The sequence below is a fragment of the Phascolarctos cinereus genome, unplaced genomic scaffold, assembly GCF_003287225.1.
Source record: "Phascolarctos cinereus isolate Bilbo 61053 unplaced genomic scaffold, phaCin_HiC Scaffold_3;HRSCAF=262, whole genome shotgun sequence".
NCBI lineage: Eukaryota > Metazoa > Chordata > Mammalia > Diprotodontia > Phascolarctidae > Phascolarctos > Phascolarctos cinereus.
The window spans coordinates 80,923,996-80,942,661 of record NW_027555736.1 but is presented as its reverse complement, the minus strand read 5'-3'; the positions used below and the strand labels follow the sequence as shown (position 1 = coordinate 80,942,661).

At 36.6% G+C, this 18,666-nt stretch overlaps 1 protein-coding gene across 4 annotated transcripts in view; it reads left to right on the top strand.

Annotated features, from left to right (window-relative positions):
* Positions 1 to 18,666, top strand: part of HECTD2 (HECT domain E3 ubiquitin protein ligase 2) — a 123,045-nt gene that overhangs the window by 68,435 nt on the left and 35,944 nt on the right. For all 4 annotated transcript variants that reach the window (XM_020964155.2, XM_020964153.2, XM_078151000.1 and 1 more), the window contains 5 exons: positions 1,494 to 1,539; positions 4,045 to 4,154; positions 5,120 to 5,268; positions 5,919 to 6,042; positions 6,294 to 6,390. In XM_020964155.2, the coding sequence (XP_020819814.1) occupies positions 1,494 to 1,539; positions 4,045 to 4,154; positions 5,120 to 5,268; positions 5,919 to 6,042; positions 6,294 to 6,390 (526 nt within the window). The remainder of the gene's footprint in view (positions 1 to 1,493; positions 1,540 to 4,044; positions 4,155 to 5,119; positions 5,269 to 5,918; positions 6,043 to 6,293; positions 6,391 to 18,666) is intronic.

The following is an 18,666-nucleotide window of genomic DNA, read 5'->3' as shown; positions in this document are numbered from 1 at the left end:
GTACTTTCACCAAATCAGGCAGTGCCTGCATAATAACACCCACTAAAAGAGGTTTTCACAGTGAGTCTTCTATTTTGCACAAAAAATTTTTATATTATACTTAGTATCGAAAGAAATACAAGAACCCTTTTCAGTGTGATGCTAACCAGTTTGAAGTTGGTTAATTTTCAATCTTTTCACCAAACTTGACAATCTGATTTGAAAGTTTCCTCGGTTTTATTTTAGATTGAGTTTTCTTCTGGTTCTCCAAAGAGAACTACTTCAAGTGGTTATTTTGGTATCTGTGTGATCATGCTTTTGGAGTTTATAAAGTAGTAATGTACATCAATCAGTCAATCAACAAGTGTTTAGTAAGGAATTTTTATGTGCCAGGCACTGCCTTTGTGACCTCTGACTCCACATTTTAATTCACTATTCACCAAGTCATACTAGCATTTATAGGACTTTTAGTAATAAAAACACTGAAGTACATAAATTAGATTTGGGAGTGAACTACTAAGAACTGAAAGGAAGTATTATACCATTATTTATATTGACCTTTATTTTTTGTAAAAATTAAAATTCATTAACTCACTTATCAGACATAAAAGATGAAGCAAAAGATGACCAGTTAGCACAAATAAAAAAAAAACTTTAAGTAGAGAAAAGTTGCTTGTCCTTCAACTTTACTGTGTTTACTTTGGTCTTAAGTTTTTCTCACAAGATTTGAAGTAGCAGCAGTAATAGTAGTAGTAGCAGCAGCAGCAGCAGCAGCAGTAGCAAAAGCAGCAGCAATTATAGCACCTGCAATATGCCAGGTACTGTGCTAAGTAAGTACTTTACAAATATTATCTCATTTGATCCTCACAACAACCCTGGGAGGTAGGTGCTTTTATTTTCTCTATTTTACATTTGAGGAAACTGATGCAAAGGTTAAATGATTTGCCTGAGGGACAGAGGCCAAATTTGGACTCAAGCACTCTATCCATTCCACCACCTAGTGGCCTCAGGTAGTAGTTATAGTCTAAGGAGGGTTTCAATATCTTGTCAGCACCAATTTGCAACTTATCTCATTACTTTGAGCCACAGTGTCTAGAAATAACCTGGTCCACTTCTTTCTTGGTTTTGAGAGCAGCCAGTCTCTCTGCTCAAATGTGATATTTCTTTCTGGAGCAGCCCATAGCAATACTCTTTTCTTTATAGTAAGAAGCCTGTGAATTGTAGTGTTCAACCTAGAACGGTATTTAAGGTTATCTTGTCCAGCCACCCCGTTTGGCGGGTAGGAAATGGAGGCCCAGAAAGATTCCTCGTGTACTCATCTGGGGGACAAAATGAGTACCAAATAACATCTTTGTGACTGTCACTCCTAGGCCTAACTAACCCTTCCCTCCCCAGCCCTCACATTCCCAAGCTCTCTTGGCACGACCCACTTCTTATGGCAAAACTTTACTGACCAGTTCAATAGGAACTTAACATTTATCATAGTCACTGATCAGACTTCTGTTTCTTTTCAGGCCACGATCAAAAGATGATCTTAGAGCATATTTTATACTTTTACAGGTAAGACAGTAAAAATTGAGCTAAGTGATTCGGGTCACATGAACTTGTGTTTATGTATATATAGTAGATAATGCAGTGCAATAAAAATGTAAACTGTTCACTTGAGTGATCATATCTTGATATTTAGTGAATCACAATCATTTGTGACCAAAGAACTAAGACTGTTGACAAATGTGTAAAAGGAATCTTAGCCAAACTGGGGTTTAATTACTTTCATTATCATTTGCATTTTAGTTGCACACATGGCCAGAACACACAGGGTGAAAGAAGCTTCTCTTCTCCTTTTGCCTATCCAGCTTATATTTGGCCTGGGAGTTAAATAATTCCTGCTCTTTAGTTACCTTCTTATAGTTACTGGATCTCAAACTTTCCTATTTCTTCTCAGAAATGTTTGAGAAAGCTGTTTTGTGAGAAGCTATGGACTCTTCTCCATAAAGCAAATGTACAGAACTTTTGAGAGGGGGAGCATATGAGGGACACAGAACTATTGAAGGGGGGGAGCAATTGACGTCTACGTACAAAGGCATCTAAAATTTGTTTTTGTTTTGTGGTGGTTTTTTTTTTAAAGGAAGAAAGCAAATATTTCTCTTATATATCTTCAATAAGAACAGGGAACATAAAACTGCATAAAAGAAATAAAAACTTATGAAATTCATTTCTATACCATGAGTGACTTAAAAAGGAAAAAGGGGAAGAGATAGCAGAAGGGAGTAAAAGATAGAAAAGGATGAAGGAAGAAAAAGAGAAGTAAGATTTACAGGAGAGGAGAAAGAATAGAGGAGATACCTCAGTATCAGAAGGGACAATAGACAGATAATCAACAAATAAACAATAGACAAAGAAACTCAGTTTCTACTCTTGTCATATCTAGCTACTCATTTTAGCTATGAGCATCAGACTAAGTTACTTATTGAAACTATTGTCTTTTGAAAATCTGTAATCTAGCCATCTGCCCTTTCCTCCTATTCCTGCTTTTCAACAACTGAAATAAGGTTTATTGTCCCATGGAATTCTTCTAGATGTTTTTGTACATTTTGAAGTAATGACTTAGGTCTTAGGAAGTTATTACAGAGCCTTAGAAGTGTTTGTAAATTTACTTTTAAATTTACTTATCTATACTTGAAACATTGGCATTTAGAAGTTGACATTTAGAAATTACCAATTCAGCAACAAAACAAGCATTTATTATGCACCTACTGAGTGCCAGGCACTATGCTAAGCCCTGAGAAAATAGTGCAAGGCGAAAGCAGGTTCTTTCTTCAAAGAGCTTACAGTCTAATGGGAGGAAAAATATGTAAACAATTACATAGAAACAAGACATATTCAGGATAAATTGGAACTGTATCTGTTTGGAAATTAGGGTATACATACAGAGTGGTTTAAGTTTGCATTCAAAATCAGCATCTATTTCATTTTCTAAGTATTTTTGTCTAATCAGATCTAACTTTTAGTTGGGTCATACTTCAGCAAATCTGGAATCTCATCAATATGAACACTTCCTCCATCAGTAAATATCACAGACCACCTATCGCCTTCTCATTCTGTGTTGTTGTGAGCTCCTTGAGGGCAGAAAATATATTTTGCCTTAACCCTAGTACTTAGCACAGTGCCTGGCACATAGCAGGCACTTAATAAATGTTTATTGACTGACAGACTCTATGTCATCCCATGACTTATCCAGAGAGGATCTGCCCAAGGTGCTAGAGGCTCCTTTAACTTTCTCTGGGGAGCAGAATAGCACTTAGGCTGTCCATCTGTTATGCCTTGTTCTGGTTCACCTCCTTTTGCAGTCAGACATTTCCTAGATGGTATCTTTTACACCATTCCTTACCTGGGAGTGATTGTTGGTAAAATGCTATAAACTCCTTAGACCCATCCTGTATATTTTGTCTTTGGTTCCCTTGGAATTTGAATGTTTTCAAGATTGTGATATTCTGTGATTCATAGTCATATTAGCATTACTCCCCCCAAAATGGTATTAATAAGTTAAGTCATAGTAGGATTGATAAATAATGAGAACCAACAAAAAAGGAGAGGGAACTCCTTAGAAATAAGAGGGAGAAAGAGTTAGAACTTGAGAAAGGGAAGGGTAAGGGACTCAAGTTTTAGTGTTATTATACTCTACAATTGTTATTATGCCCTGCTATTCATTTGAGCTGTAGTAGTTATTGTTATTGTTGTCTTTTAAAATTCTGAATCACTCTCCATCAATTTAGAATAGTCTATCCTACCTTAGAAAATGTATGTTTCCAATCCTCTTACTCTCTTCTTTTCAAAGATTCTTTTTAAAAATAAATGTAATTATTTTCTCATAAAGTTCTAGAGGTTTTCTGTGCATTTTGAAGGAATAATTTGGGCATTAAAGCATATTCACCTAATATCTTATGCTTGAATTTGTTTTCCTAAATTATAATTTATCATTAATTTCATTCTATTTAGACTGCACCATACTTTCTTTTTTAGTGTTGCAAAGTTTTAACAAAATGTCTCTAATGTCTTTTGCAGAATCCTCAGTTTAATAATACATCTACTTACGTCATCTATGCCCACTTGCTAAGACAGATAGCTACCTTAGTGGAAGTGGACCACCATTTCCTTGTTCACTGGTTTAAAAAGTAATTTTTTTCATGATTCTGAATGTTATTGGTCTTACTGTTCCTTTGAAACCACCTGAAAGATTTAATAATAAGATGCATTTAAATATTTTCAAATATGTATCAGTAACATTTATAAATTATAGTGCTTCAAAAACTTGTTGTACAAGCTACTATACAAAGATATTATAAATGCGTGTTTTAGTAGAAATAGCCATTTTTATATTATTTTGAATGTCTCTGGTGTATTTTTGTTTTATGAGATAGATTTCTATTGCTAGCTTTTCAAGTATCTCAGAAACAATGATTTTACATAATACTTTTATCTTCATCTAAAAGCTTTACTTTTTTTTAGCCTTGCTCATTATTACTTAGAGCCTTAGGGGAAAGAGTATAATATAATGTTAAAAGTAGAGGCAGAAGACCTGGATTCATAGCCTAGCACAATTACTTTACTAGCTAGAAGGCCTTGAACAAGTCACTCTACCTCTTAGACTCAGTTTCCCATCTGTAAAATTAGAAAATTAGAGTAGATGTTTTCTAGGTGTCCTTTTCAGCTCTAAAATTCTGTGGTTCTTCCTATATAAAAGCTAATGAAATGAAAATTGGCTATTGTAAGACATTTGTAAGAGATGTAATACTCCTTTTTTAATGTACTACATCTACTTTCAAAATAACTTTTACTTTTTATTTGAAAAGCTAAGAGGCAAAAAATCTCAAGATTAGAAAATAATTAAAGTAAAAAAGTCCAATAAATCAGCATACCTGATAATCAACTTTAAAATAATCATATTTTGGTGTTTATTTCTTATTTAATTAAAACCATTTTTCAAAAATATGAATATCTTCTCTAATTCCTCATAGTTTAAAATATTGATATACTTTAAAAGAATATTAGAAATGTTTGCATGTTTTGACCAATAAGCATGTCTCCAAAATTTAGAAAATGTTTCATTTGATTAGAATTATTTCAAAATCTTTCCTAGGTTATCACAAAAGAGATTCAAGCAATTGGTAGACAGATTGCTACAGTTTATTTCCTTACGCCTGTTTCCTGCAAAGCCTGAAGAATTCCCACCTATGACAAAATGTTCCTGGTGGATTCCATCAGCAGCCAAAGTCTTGGCTTTACTTAGTAGGTTTTTCTTCTGCTGATTTTATTTTGCATTTATTTATTTAAGTGGATTCAAGTATACTATCTTTCCCTGAAGATTTCAGTGCCTACACAGATAAATTTAAGATCTCTCCCACAAAGAGAATTGTTAAGTAGTTTTCATTTCAGTGGCAGTTTTCTTAATAAATTTACTTGAATAATAAAGCACATTCTTAAATATTTTGCTGGGTTATATCCTTCTGTGTATCAGTGAAGTTTCAATGGCATATTGTAAAGCCAGCAATCACAGATGACCTACTAAACTGTGATTCCTAAGAAAGGAATTTCCATTCATGTATAAGGGATCATGGGAGACAATGACTGAGGCTAGAAAACAGTATATGGGAATGGTGGTATGTATCCTTTACTGCTGTGATCACAATGGTGTGTGGGTGTGTGGGTGTGGGTGTTATGTATTCATGTGTGTTTGTAAAGAAATCATTGGCAGAAGTTTCCACTCAATTCCAAAGCATTCCTTGCAAACGGAGTTAGAATTTATTGAAATGATGCTCTCTAACAAAAACCTTTCTCATTTTGTACATTAAAATACTTCATCACAATAAAATAAGCACGTAAGTTACATATCAGTTTTATATGTAAGATAAGGATCATGCCAGAAGTTTTCTTTTCAGATGCTGCCAATGATCTGGCCCACCTTCCTCTCATTCCTTATACTGATTTCTATAATTCTACATTGGATCATATTGATCTCATGGAGGAATATCACACTTGGCAGTGCTTTGGAAACTCTCGAAGGTAAGACAGGTAACTAGCCAAATGCAGCCCTTATTCATCTGATCATACACAGCAGTGGAAAAAAATTGATTTAATTAAAAAGTAGTTTTGTCATTTACTTTCAGAAGAAAGGCCCTATACCAACCTAGTAAATAGATTATTAAAGGGTGTCCATTTAATGCAGTGAGTTTTTTAGGTAGATTCCCCAGGATAGTTCACTAAAAAAAGAAATGTTTTTCCTTAATCTGTTTTCTGTTTCTGTTTTTGAGCAGGTTTTCCTTCTGTCAGTATCCATTTGTTATTTCTATAGCTGCAAAAAAAATCATTATTCAGAGGGACTCAGAGCAACAGATGATAAGCATTGCCAGGGTAAGCCAGATCATAGAAAAAGTTGTATGTTGTCTATAATCAATACAGTGAACATGCTTTTTGAATTTTCCTAGCATAATTGGTGAAACTTCCAAATAAACTTTTAAAATAGTGGATGTCCAGACAATATCAGGAGGCTCATGTTGAGCACAAACCTCTCCTAGAATTCAGCTTCACAGAATCTCAGCCCCTCAGAGGTGTACAGAGCAGTCAGAGTTTATCAAGCCCAATCTGGCCCTGTGTAGGAATCCCCTCTACAACACAACTACCTTCAGTGACAGGTAATCTAGTGCCTCCCAAGGCTGTCCATTCCTCTTTTGGGCAGCTCTAATGAAGAAGTTTTTTCTTATAAAATCTACCTCCCAAGAACTTTCACCTTCTCCTTCTCATTCAACCCTTAAGAGTGAATTAGGGCAAGTCTAATCTCAAAGCCACATGACAGTTCTTCAAATTCTTGAAGCCAACTAGCTGTTGGGGCACCCTCACTCATAGTTGGAAGGGACCGTGCTAGTCCATCCTACCTCTGAACAAAAATTCCCTCTACAGTGTGCCCAACTCTTTTCCAGCCAGGCCATCCCATGTTCCTTAAGCTATCACTGCCATTATAGTCTTTTTGCCATTTTGATTGTTCTCCTCTTGACCTAATTCAGTTTGTCAATTCCCTTCCTAAAATGTGGCACACAGAATTGAACATCGTATTCCATATGTGGTCTAATCAAGACATAGTACTGTGGGAATATCAACTAACAGACACTATTCCTCCATTACTAAAGCCCAGGATTGGATTTGCTCTTTTGGCTGCCATTCTGACATCTCATCAGATTTGGAAAAGTAGTAAAAGATGAAATGCTGACATATCTGAACTATACTTTGTAGATTAAGACTTAGGTTAGCATAATTCTGTAGCTACATCATTCCAACCTTAAGTAACTAGTGAAATATTGACTAAAGGTACAGTGACCACTTTGTGTCTTCATGGGCATATTCTGAAACAATTGGGACATGTGAGAGTTTTGCAAGAAAGTAAACACATCTTCCAGAGTATTGGAATATGTACCAAAGAATTTAAGGAGGGAGAAGGGTTCCAGCATATGTCACACATTCTAAGGAAACTAGAATGTGTATTAAGCCCTACTAGATGCAAGATGTTGTGCTAGACAAACAAAGACGGGGGCAGAGGGAGAGATGCTGCCTTCAAAGAGTTTACCAGGAGCTATGGGGAGGCTGCATTAAAGAAGTAGTTTCAAACAAATAGAAATCTATGTGTAAGGATCCCTTGGGCCATGTATTGATTTAGTTTTAAAATGTAACATTATCTGTTTTTTAGTATTTTTAGTTATTTTGTCAAATATTTCCCAATCGCATTTTAATCTGGTTTGGCTACACTTGGGAATGTTGCTGGCTACTAACAGCCTGGGTGTATTTGGATACCTTTGCATTAAAGCATCACAAAGTAAATAACAATTTTGTTTCAAGATAAGAAAGGCACACAAGAAGTACTGAGCCTTCTTCATTATCTCCAGAGATTTCAAATTGCTACCATTTCTTGTTTAAGCAATAGTTGGCTTGATTGGGGCCTTTCTTTGATCTTTTATGTTTAAATATATATATAACAAAGTGTGAAGACTTGACAGAAAAATTTCCTATATTCATTAGAGTAACTACTATGAAGTCATTCCCCTTCAGGAATCTCAAAATCGATTTTATAAATCAAGATAACCAACCCAGAGAGGCCACTCCGATCTGTGCATTCTTTATAGTATACAAAGGTAGTCCTGGACCCATTATTGGAACTCATTACCCACATTCTTATAACAGATCACCATGAAGAAAACTCACTGAGGTTGGCTTGCCGACATCTCTTATCCGCCGGCCTCACTTCAAGTAGGGTGAGGTGAGATAAGAGATGAGAAGAGGAACTCTGTCATAAGAACTCTCATTTTTTCTCAGAGTATCTTAGCTAGGTATTAGGAAAGAAGTCTGATTAAAGTAAGCTATACACTACTGCTAGAAGCAGCTACCCCTTTCCCCAGGATGCCTGCATGTTAAGACAAGTGAATTTGTTGATTGGTGAAATTTCAGGCTGCATGAGAGAGGTGTTTTGGAATAGGCCTGAGGAGAGGGTTTTTCTGGGCCCTAGAATGGGGGAGTTATGAATCTCTCCACTCTTTCTTTCCGAGAGTTGACAGAGCTGGGACCTAGTATCCTTTTCTCCTTCCGGGGCTATCTAATAGCACCTCTTCTTCAAAAAAGGACAGTCATTCATTCTTTTACCTCCCTTTTTCCGCACCAACTTCCTCTGTGGTCCCTGAGACCTCATTTGGCCCAATATGATATTCACCAATAGAAAAGAGAAAAGTATTATTATCCCACCTTAAGTAAACTGAATTCTGAGCACCTCATTGTCTTTTATATACCAGTTCTCAAACATATATGTCTTCTTGAAGACTTCTTGAATTATGACTTCTTGAAGATAGCTCTAACTAGAAAATCTTGGAATCCCTTAACTGTTGGGTCTTCTAAACTCTCAGAGTTGCAAGACACCTCAGAGTCCATCTAGTCTAATTTATACCTGAACAAGAACACCCCCTAACAAACCCCTTGGCAGGTGATTTCTTTAACCTAAGTATAAGACTGCATTTATCCCCATTCAATTTCATATGATTAGTCATCCAACTTCTTCCTGAGAATACCTCTGGTAATGGAGAGCTTGCCTATCATTTAAGTTGGCCTGTTCTGCTTTGAGACAGTTCTAATTGTTGTGAAGTGTTTCCTTACAGGGAACTGAAGTATGCCTCTCTACCACTTCCATCATTGCTCTGACCTCTGAGATGATAGTAAATTTAACATTTATATTGTGGACAGCTAGGCAGCAGAGTGGATAGAGCGTCAGCCCTGGAGTCAGGAAGACCTGAGTTCAAGTCTGGTGACATTTACTAGCTGTGTGACCCTGGTCAAGTCACTTGCTTGAGTTTTCTCATCTGTAAAATGAACTGGAGAAGGAAATAGCAAGCCACTCCAGTATCTTTGCCAAAAGAAAAACCCCAAATGGGGTCACAAAGAGTCAGACATGACTGAAACAACTCAACAACAACATTCATATACCGCTTTAAGATTGATAAATCACTTAGCATATAGTATCTCATTTGATCCTTAAAAAGTACATATCATTATTATTCTTGCTTGATAGATGAGGAAATTGAGGCTGAAAGAGATTAAGTGACTTGCCCAGGGCCATACATAATGAGGAGCTTTGACAGGATTTGAATTCTGGTCTTCCCACTCTCATCTAGCACTCTGTCCATTAGATCATCTAACTGCCACAACAAATCTGTCCTCAGTCATTCTCCAGTCATCTGCTGTATTTCCAGTTCTTTACTTTCTGCCAAAAGTGCTGCCATAAATGTTTTCTTATGTAAGTGGAATATTTCTATCTGTGACATCCTTGGGTCATAGACATAGCAGTGAGATCTCTGGATCAAAGGGTGTGGACATTTTAGTCACTTTTATTACACAATTCCAAAATGCTTTCCAGAATAGTTGGGCCAGTTCAGAGCTCCACCATTTTTGAAGTGTACCTCTTTTTCCACAGCCCTTATAACAATAACTTCCCGTCTTCTGTCATCTTTGCCGAATTTTCTGGGTGCGAAATAAAACCTCAGAGTTGTTCTGATTTGAATTTCTCTTATTGGTGACTTGGAGCAGTTTTTCATATGTTTACAATTTTTCTTGTGAGAGCTGTTTGTTGATATCCTTTTGGGGAAGAATCCAATCTTTCAGCCAGTTCTGAATATCACCTCTCCTACAGCTCTCCAACTTGTACACAAGTCTGTCATGAAACACTTTGTCAAATGCCTTACTGACATTCTGACATATATCATTCATATTCTCCTGACCTGTCAGTCTGGTAATCCTCTTAGAAAAAAATATGTGAAGTTAGTCTTACATGACCTCCTGCTCATTCTCAGTGATCACCTCTTTCCTTTCAAAATGTTCATAATCCATGCCTTTAACAATATGTAACAAGGGGTTTTCCGGCAATTGAAGTCATAAGTACAGACTAATAGCTTGAAGGATATATTCTTTTTCTGTTTTTGAAAACTGGAAAAACATTTGCTCTTTTACAGCCTTGTGTCATCTCTCTATTTTTCACAGTTTTTCAGAAATTAACAACAGCAATTTAATGGCCACATCAAATTCTTTCAGTGTCCTAGGATGTGGTTCATCTAAGACTTGTGACTTGAATTTACTGATGGTCCCTAGGTATTCCCTTACAGTATTCTCAGTTATTTGGTGTTTTGATTCCCTATCATCTTTGTCCTAATCTTCTCAAGATCATAATTTTCCTTAGTATAAAATAAGAAGCAAAATGAAAGCTGAGTAGTTAGCCCTCCCTTCTCTGTGTCATCATCATCCCTTCACCCTGGAAATCCATCCTGGGGAGGATCCAGGATGGTGGAGTAGAAGAAAAGAAAGACAGCAAAGCTTTCTTCAACAGCCACTTCACAAAGGTCTAGACAGACTGAATCCTGACTGGAAAATCTAAGAAAAAAAACACAATGACTCATTTTTTTTCCAGTCCAAGTTGACACAGGGAGACAAACAGAGAGAACTATGGATACTGGGGATGGGATCTAGCCAGTAACAGTCATGCAGAGTATTCAGAGACTAAAAGAGGCCCGAGGCTGTTCACCAGGGAAAGAAGTCCCAGGACACAGAGGACCACACCTTGTACAGAAATATATACCAACTGTCAGTTCTGCCTCTTACTACCTAGTTTTGAGTCACAGATACAGGGAAGATTTAGGAGAGGACCTTCTCCTATGTGTGATAGTCCATGGCAAGAAGTGATCATAGACCCTGGGCTATCTGCTGGGCAAGAAACAAGTTCAAAAACAAGCAGCAATGGCTCTCTGACTCTGGGAGTGAAGTAGAACAGGAGAAGTTTCAGTTTGAACCTCTAGTCTGAAGCCAACAGCAAAATAATCTGAGCAGGAAATCCAGACAAAAGGGAAGCCTTGTCTGTCACTCTGGACCAGCAGAGGTTTCCAGTTGGCTGATTATGGCTGAATCTAGAAACAGTCTGTTGAAACCCCAACCAGGGACAAGTCCACAAGTGTATTGCTAAGAACCAAACCCAGGTCAGGAGCTTGCAGAGCTCAGAGTAAGCGAGCTGTGGTCAGACTTTGCCCTGGATCCAACAACTCTGGGAGGCTCTTAGTGAGGGAAAGAGGAGAGGGGCAGAGGAGTGGAAGCAAATTGCACCAAACCTAGAGCATTGGCATCTTACACTCTCCTCTCTTATCTCCCTCTTCTTTGTTATAAAGAGGAAGCAGAAAACAAAAAGAAGAAAAAGTGTAAGGGAACAAGATGAAAGGAAAAACCCAATTAGTTTTCATAATAGTGAATATGAATGGGACGAAATCACTCATAAAATGGAAGAGAATAGCAGAAGGGATTAGAAAGCAGAATCCAATAATATGTTGCTTATAAGCAAAAGGGAAAGGAAGAGAATGAGCATTTATATAGCATCTACTATGTGTCAGGCACCGTGCTAAGTGCAAAATGTTACACTTTTTACAAATATTTTTACAAATATTATTTCATTTGATCCTCACAATAAAACTCTAAGGTAGGTACTATTATTATCCCCATTTCATAGGTGAGGATACTGAGGCAATCAGAGATTAAGTGACTTGCCCAGTGTCATACAGTTAATAAACATCTAAGGCTGGATTTGAACTCAGGTCTTCCTGACCCCAGGCCCTGTACTCTATCCACTGTGCCACCAGCTGGTACTGAGAAACACACTTGAAACATAAAAGATTCATGCAGAGTTAAAATAAAGGGCTAGAGCAAAAATCTATTATGCTTTAGGTAAAGTAAAGATGTAAGAACTATGAACAGTCCAATGACCAACTCTTGAAGGTCTGATGATAAAGCATGATACCCAAACCCTGAGAGAGAGGAGATGGACTCAGGATTTAGAATGAGACATGTATCTTTGGACAAAGTCAATTTATCATAACATAAGAATGTGTTTTGTTTGACTGTGCATATGTGTTACAAGAGTTTTCTTTTTCTCTTTCTTTTCAAAGTGGGAAGGGAAAGGAGGAAGAGAAAAATCAATGCTTGATAACTGATAAAAAGTAAAATAAAGTAAATTACATTCTTAAAAAAAGAACCACAAAAGTAGTCCTATCCTGACTTTGATTTTCTTTTTGCTTCCAACATAAACAAGCTTTTTTTGTTGTTGTTGTTGTCCTTACCAGTTACTGTCAGTTTCATCTTGCTCTGAGCTTTGACATTTGGCAGTACTCTTAAAGGGACATGCCACCCATTTACCTAATATCCTGTTTATGTATTTTAAAATTTGAATTGATGAGAGGCAATACAGTGTAAGGGAAAAATCATCGTAAATGGAGTCAAGAAACCTGAGTTTCACTTCTGCCCTTGAAACTTAGTACTGTGTGAGCATGAGTCAAATCACTTAATGTATCTAAGCTTTACTTTGCTCATATATAAATAGAGAAAATAATGCTTGAAGTGCCTATGTTACGGAGTTATTTTGAGGATCAAATGAGTTGATATGTGAAAATTACTTTGTAAGCAATAAAGAATTCTGTAAATGTCAGCTATTATTAATATTGTTCGATCATTTTTCAGTCATGTCTGACTCTTTGTGACCCCATTTGGGGTTTTCTTGGCAGAGATACTGGATGGTTTGCCGTTTCCTTCTCTAGCTCATTTTACATAGGAGGAAACTGAAGCAAACAGAGTGAAGTGACTTGCCCAGGGTCATACAGCTAGTAAGTTTCTGAGGCCATATTTAAACTCAGAAAGATGGGTTTTCCTGATCCAGTCCCAGTGCTCTATCCACTGTGCCACCTAGCTGCCCCTATTATTGATGAGTTTCCTGTATGTCCAAATTGACCTTTCTAGCTCATCCCTACTTTTGTTCATCACATTCATTTTTTGTGTTGTCATTTAAAAAAAAATTTTAAAGTTTCATTTTTAAAAACATTCTACCTCACCTGGACCAAATTCTCTTCTTTAATTTCAGGCCATGTAGAATTCCACTCATCTCAACCACCTGATGAACCAGTTTAATTCTATACTATCTTCTTCTCTTGAATCCTTTATTCCTTTATCCTATCACTACTACTGCCTTGCCAAACCCTAACTCTGCATTATTCCTGCCACTTCCTTCTTTGTTCCCACTCACCTGCTTCTGAGTAGAGTTAGAAGAAGGCATGAAACCATCCTATGTCCACTACATTTGTTGTCTAATCTAAACTGGGCCCTCACCACAACAAGACAATCCTTCTGATCCTCCTTAATTGATTCAAAGTGGTTTTTCTAAAATTCAGGCTTGGCCATGTCACACACGGACATCCCCATACACACACACACCCCATACCCAAAATAAACTCTTCTAGCTCCCTGTTGTCTCTCGGATCCAATGTACCTTCAGCAGTTCAGCCATACTGGTCTTCTTGCTGCTGCTCGTACAATAGACGTTCCGTCTCTCCTGCCTTTGCACAGGTCTGTCCCTCATTCCTGGATGCTCTCCCTCCTCACCTTTAACTCTTTGAATTCTTGGCTGTCTTCAAGTGTCAGCTCAAGTTTCACTCTTGGCCAGAGGCTTTTCTTGGACCTCCCAGATGCTAGTGTCCTTTCCTGTCTACTTTGTATATATCTTATATATGTCTGTCTATGTACATGCCATCTCCCACATTAGAATGTAAACTCCTTGAGGGCAGGGATTACTCTCATTTTTTTTTTATTTGTAGCCTTAGCATTAATCACAGTACCTGGTACGTAATATTCACTTAAATTCCCATTGATTGATTGGTTGAAATCCATTCTCCAAGCACTTTTAAATCTATCCTCCCAAGGCTAATGGTGTGTATGTGTCAGACAATGTCTAGTTTTTCCCTAATTATCCAATGTAAAATTTCTAAATAGTGTGATCATATCCTTCCAAGATTCTTATCACTTCTGCTTTTTACTAGTTCTTTTTGGTAAAAATGAGGCTTTGAAAAGAGTTATCCTTATCACTTCCTACGCCTTTTGAAGAATATACATACATATATGTATATGTGTATATATATATATATATATATATATATATATATATATATATATATATATGTATTTGTGTGTGTGTATGTGTGTAAAGAATTTATCAGTTGCTCTGCTTTTAACAAAGAGCTGCAGAAGATGTCTCTCATGACTATTGTATCGTGCATCCATGACAGGTTTTCAGTATTTCCTGAGGCTATCATCCATTTACTGTCTCTAGCCTGATGACCTGTAGTATACTTCCATCACAACATCACTTCTTTTTCTCCTTAACATTTTCCCTTACCATTCTTGATCTAGACTGCTACTTCATTGCTCTTTTTGTTCTGATTTGTTCCTTTTGAACAGTGTACATATTCTGTCTTCATATTCCAGTCATGAGTAACAACCCACCAGGCCTCAGTGATACCTAGGAGGTTGAATTTACCTACTTGCATTAAGATGTGTGTTTTATTAATTATACACGGCACATTTATCCATAGACATCTGAAACATACATCTTTTGCCTCCCTTCTTAGATATTGTCTCCTGAGAAGTATTGTCTTTTCTACTGAATATTTTTCCTGTATTTTGTTCTTGCCACTTTCTGTAGTAACCATTTGATTGATGGCTCTGACTTCAGCACTCTTGATCAAATTGTGCCAGTCAAATTTATTTCAACCTGCCCTTGTGAGATGTGCACCATCACTGGTCAAGAGCCCATCATTTCTTTATTGTAACCCATTCTCTCAAAATTCATACCTCATTCTCAGATCATTTCTTCTTAACCAGCTATTTACTCTTGCAGAAGCCTTTGCTCAGACTTTAAATGAGTTTCCTGCTTGCTTCTGCTAACCTTTCCTATAGTTGACATCAGAAATGCTTTCTAAACATCTGCTCCTAGTTTCTCTGCACTCTCTCTAGGCCCAGCACCTGATTGTTTTGTTTTCAGGGTTAGGTCCCTTATTCACCAGGTGATTGCCCAAGGCAAGTGTTAGACCTACCCTCAAAAAGCAATCTTTATTCCTACATCCAGCGTCCCAGGGAATTTGCCTGTTGTGTAACAGGGTAAAATTAGAATAGTTATTCTCTAAGAAAAGCTGGTCATAGACAAAAGCTCAGGAAGTTTGGCTTTGGACCCTCACACCTCCTTTAATTATTTGTATGCAATTACCATGTAGCAAAGCTACTCAGTTCAATATACTTATTAATGTAATCAATATGCATATCATTGAATTTGTCAAATTGACTTTGCTGTCCATTTCATTTATCCATTTTTGACATTTTATTTATTTATGATACTTCAAAGATCTGTAATTTCATCTATGTGGGTTTTTCTTCTGCCTGTGTAGATCATGAACCCCTTCTAACTTAATAAGTGGTTTTCTAGAGTTACCATTGCTGAAAAAGTTATCTTTGTTTTCCTTCTTCTTTTGTACCTTACATCTTCTTCCATCCCCTTTTCTTCCCTTTTCTTCTCTTCCCTCTCCTTGGTGATGAGCCTCTCTAATTTTATCTAGGCTCTTTCTTGAATACATGGGCCCATACTCAGAGTGTTTCCAATTTAGTAGGACTTTTAAAAGTTTGAGCTCTACTGGCATAGCCTCAAAGAATACAGGGTCCCCTCCATATCATGATGAGACATATGAATGTAAGACATTAGGGGAGGATAACAACACTCAGTTCTATATTATTGCTTATTCGTCTTGATAATCTCTTCACACTTTATGGTGAATTGTAGTATTGTTTGTTTTTTAATAAAAGAAAGTACATAGGGAAAACAAGGGGGTTTTTTGTGTCTGGCTTGAGAAAGTGAAAAGAGCTTTAGGAGCATAATTAGTATAAAATCTAAAGATTATCTCTTTTGGTAATTCAGTTCCCAGAAGGCAAATATTTCTTTTTGTCACAACCCAGGAAGAAAGCTTTGAGTGATTGGTGACATGCATAGTCAGCCTTTACTGATCAAAGGACTCAAAAGGTCTATGAGTATGGGGGTACTAGAAGAAAGTTCATTGATTATGCCTGCCAAGAGAGTTCCAAAGCCCACACTGCCCCTTGGAGAAAGATTTTAACAGGTATTTTTTAGTAGAAAAACTCACCCTTGATCTTGTGTAGATGCTGAAACCCAATAGTGTTTAGTTGAAATAATTCAAGGAGTAGTCCCTATCACTAAATCTATGATGCTCTCTTCCCTGTATTTGCATTCATAGTATTTAATATTGATTTTTGGTATTTTCCCTTGACCTATGATTTTTGATATTGGGAGGGAGGGCAGGAACCTAAATCAAAACTGCAAAGTTTTGTCTAAATTTCTCTTAGCAGTTATCTATTTGTGGGTAATTTTTATTTCCTTGAAGAACATGCAGAGGAAAAACTGATAAATAGAAGTATGTATAGATTAATTTTACATATGTGTATATATGTGTATATATGTATGCATATGTGTGTGTATGCATATATATATGTGTGTTTATACACGCACCTATTTGTGTCTAATGGTAGCCATCTCTGGAGGGAGAGAGGGAGGAAGAAAAGAAGAAATTTACATGATAATTTTATCATATATTTAAAAGGAATAGGAAGTTGTACATAATAGATTTATAGTTTCACATGCAATCATCTTTTTAATTTTACTGTGTTATGGAAATGCGTGTTTTATTCCACAAACTTTTTTTAAATTTTTTAAAAAGAACACGTGTCACATATGGAACTTGCCACCAGCTAGTCCCCTAGGTATTCCTGACCTATTATTACTTAGGGGGTCTGACCCAGATGGAGAGAGGCTAACCGGTAAATCATTAGGTTCAAAGGCACCACCTCCAAACAACAATAGCAAAGACAAATATCTTACTTTGACAAAGGTTTTTACAGTTTACAGACTGCTTTCCTCCAAGAGCCCTGTGAAGTAGTGAATATAAATTATGTGGACCCTGTTTTACAGATGAAGAAGTTGAGACTGAGTTTTGAAGTGACTTTTCTCTAGTCAGGCATAGACAAGAAGCATCAGAACTGGGTGTTAAACCCAGATCTCTGGGATCTAAGTCTACTCAGCTTTCCAGCAGATAGCTAAGTGTGTGGTATGATTTGAGGTTGCCAGGAAGACTCCTTTGGTCCACAGTGTCTCTAGCCTGTCTCTAATCTATTAGGTACTGAGGTACCTAAAATGCCGTCATTTGAGTGGCAGGCCTTTGGGTCATAGAGGCCTAATTCCTATTAAAATATCCCCATGGGAGAGAAAACACATTTGACCTTACTGATCTTTTGACATCTTAGTATGTTTTAACTTATGGAGTCTTTTCCAATATAATGACTTATAGAAAGAGTAAATTCTACTTAACAATAGGGCATTGAACAGAGTGAAAAGTACAGAGCAAAAGATGCCATTGCACAGGAAAGTCAGACCTGTTTCAGATGCTATATGAAGAACCTAGGGCCTAAGCAGGGAGATCCATAGGAGAGTATTAGTCACCGAGGGATAAAGGTCCCTGGACCCAGAAAGTTTTAGTAGAGTTAATTGGACAGATTATGAGAATGGTCTTGTTATGTGGGTCCTCTTCTTAAAATAGTTTGTGTTGTTAAAAAAATTTTTGAAATGAAATTTGTAATATTCATCTTTTCAATGACAAATTTTTTTTTTGCTTTTATCTGATGCACAAGAGTTCTATTTTCTTTATTGCTAGAGAAGGTAATGTCTTGTGGGAGATATTTTTAATGAAAATGAGTGGAGGAGGCTATGAATATGTCTGTGCCTGCTCATACTTTAAATAATTTCATTTATGAAATACCCAAGATATCATTTGCCTGACTAGTTTTGTTATTGGAGATAACATTTTCTGTTTTGTACTTTTTTGGTGAAACTAGGGAATTATCTAGCTTTAGAAAATAAATTAGCACTTCGTTGCAAATATTCTGCATTTCCTATAGTTGGTTATTCTAGACTTCATAAGTTAAATTACACTAGGATGTTAGAAGATCAATAAGGCCTAATTCTTGGATCTCATCCAAGGTAGGATGATTACTGTAGTACCAAAAGGACATTGTCATAAAGCAGTTTCACCAATAAGATGGACCTATGGGATAAATTTATATGGCATATCTTAATAACAAAATTCTAATATATAATTATTGTTAGCTTTGGGGAATTATTAAATGATATCTCAGTGATAGTAAAAATATTATGTGTATTTTTATAAGATCCTTTTTACTAAAGTC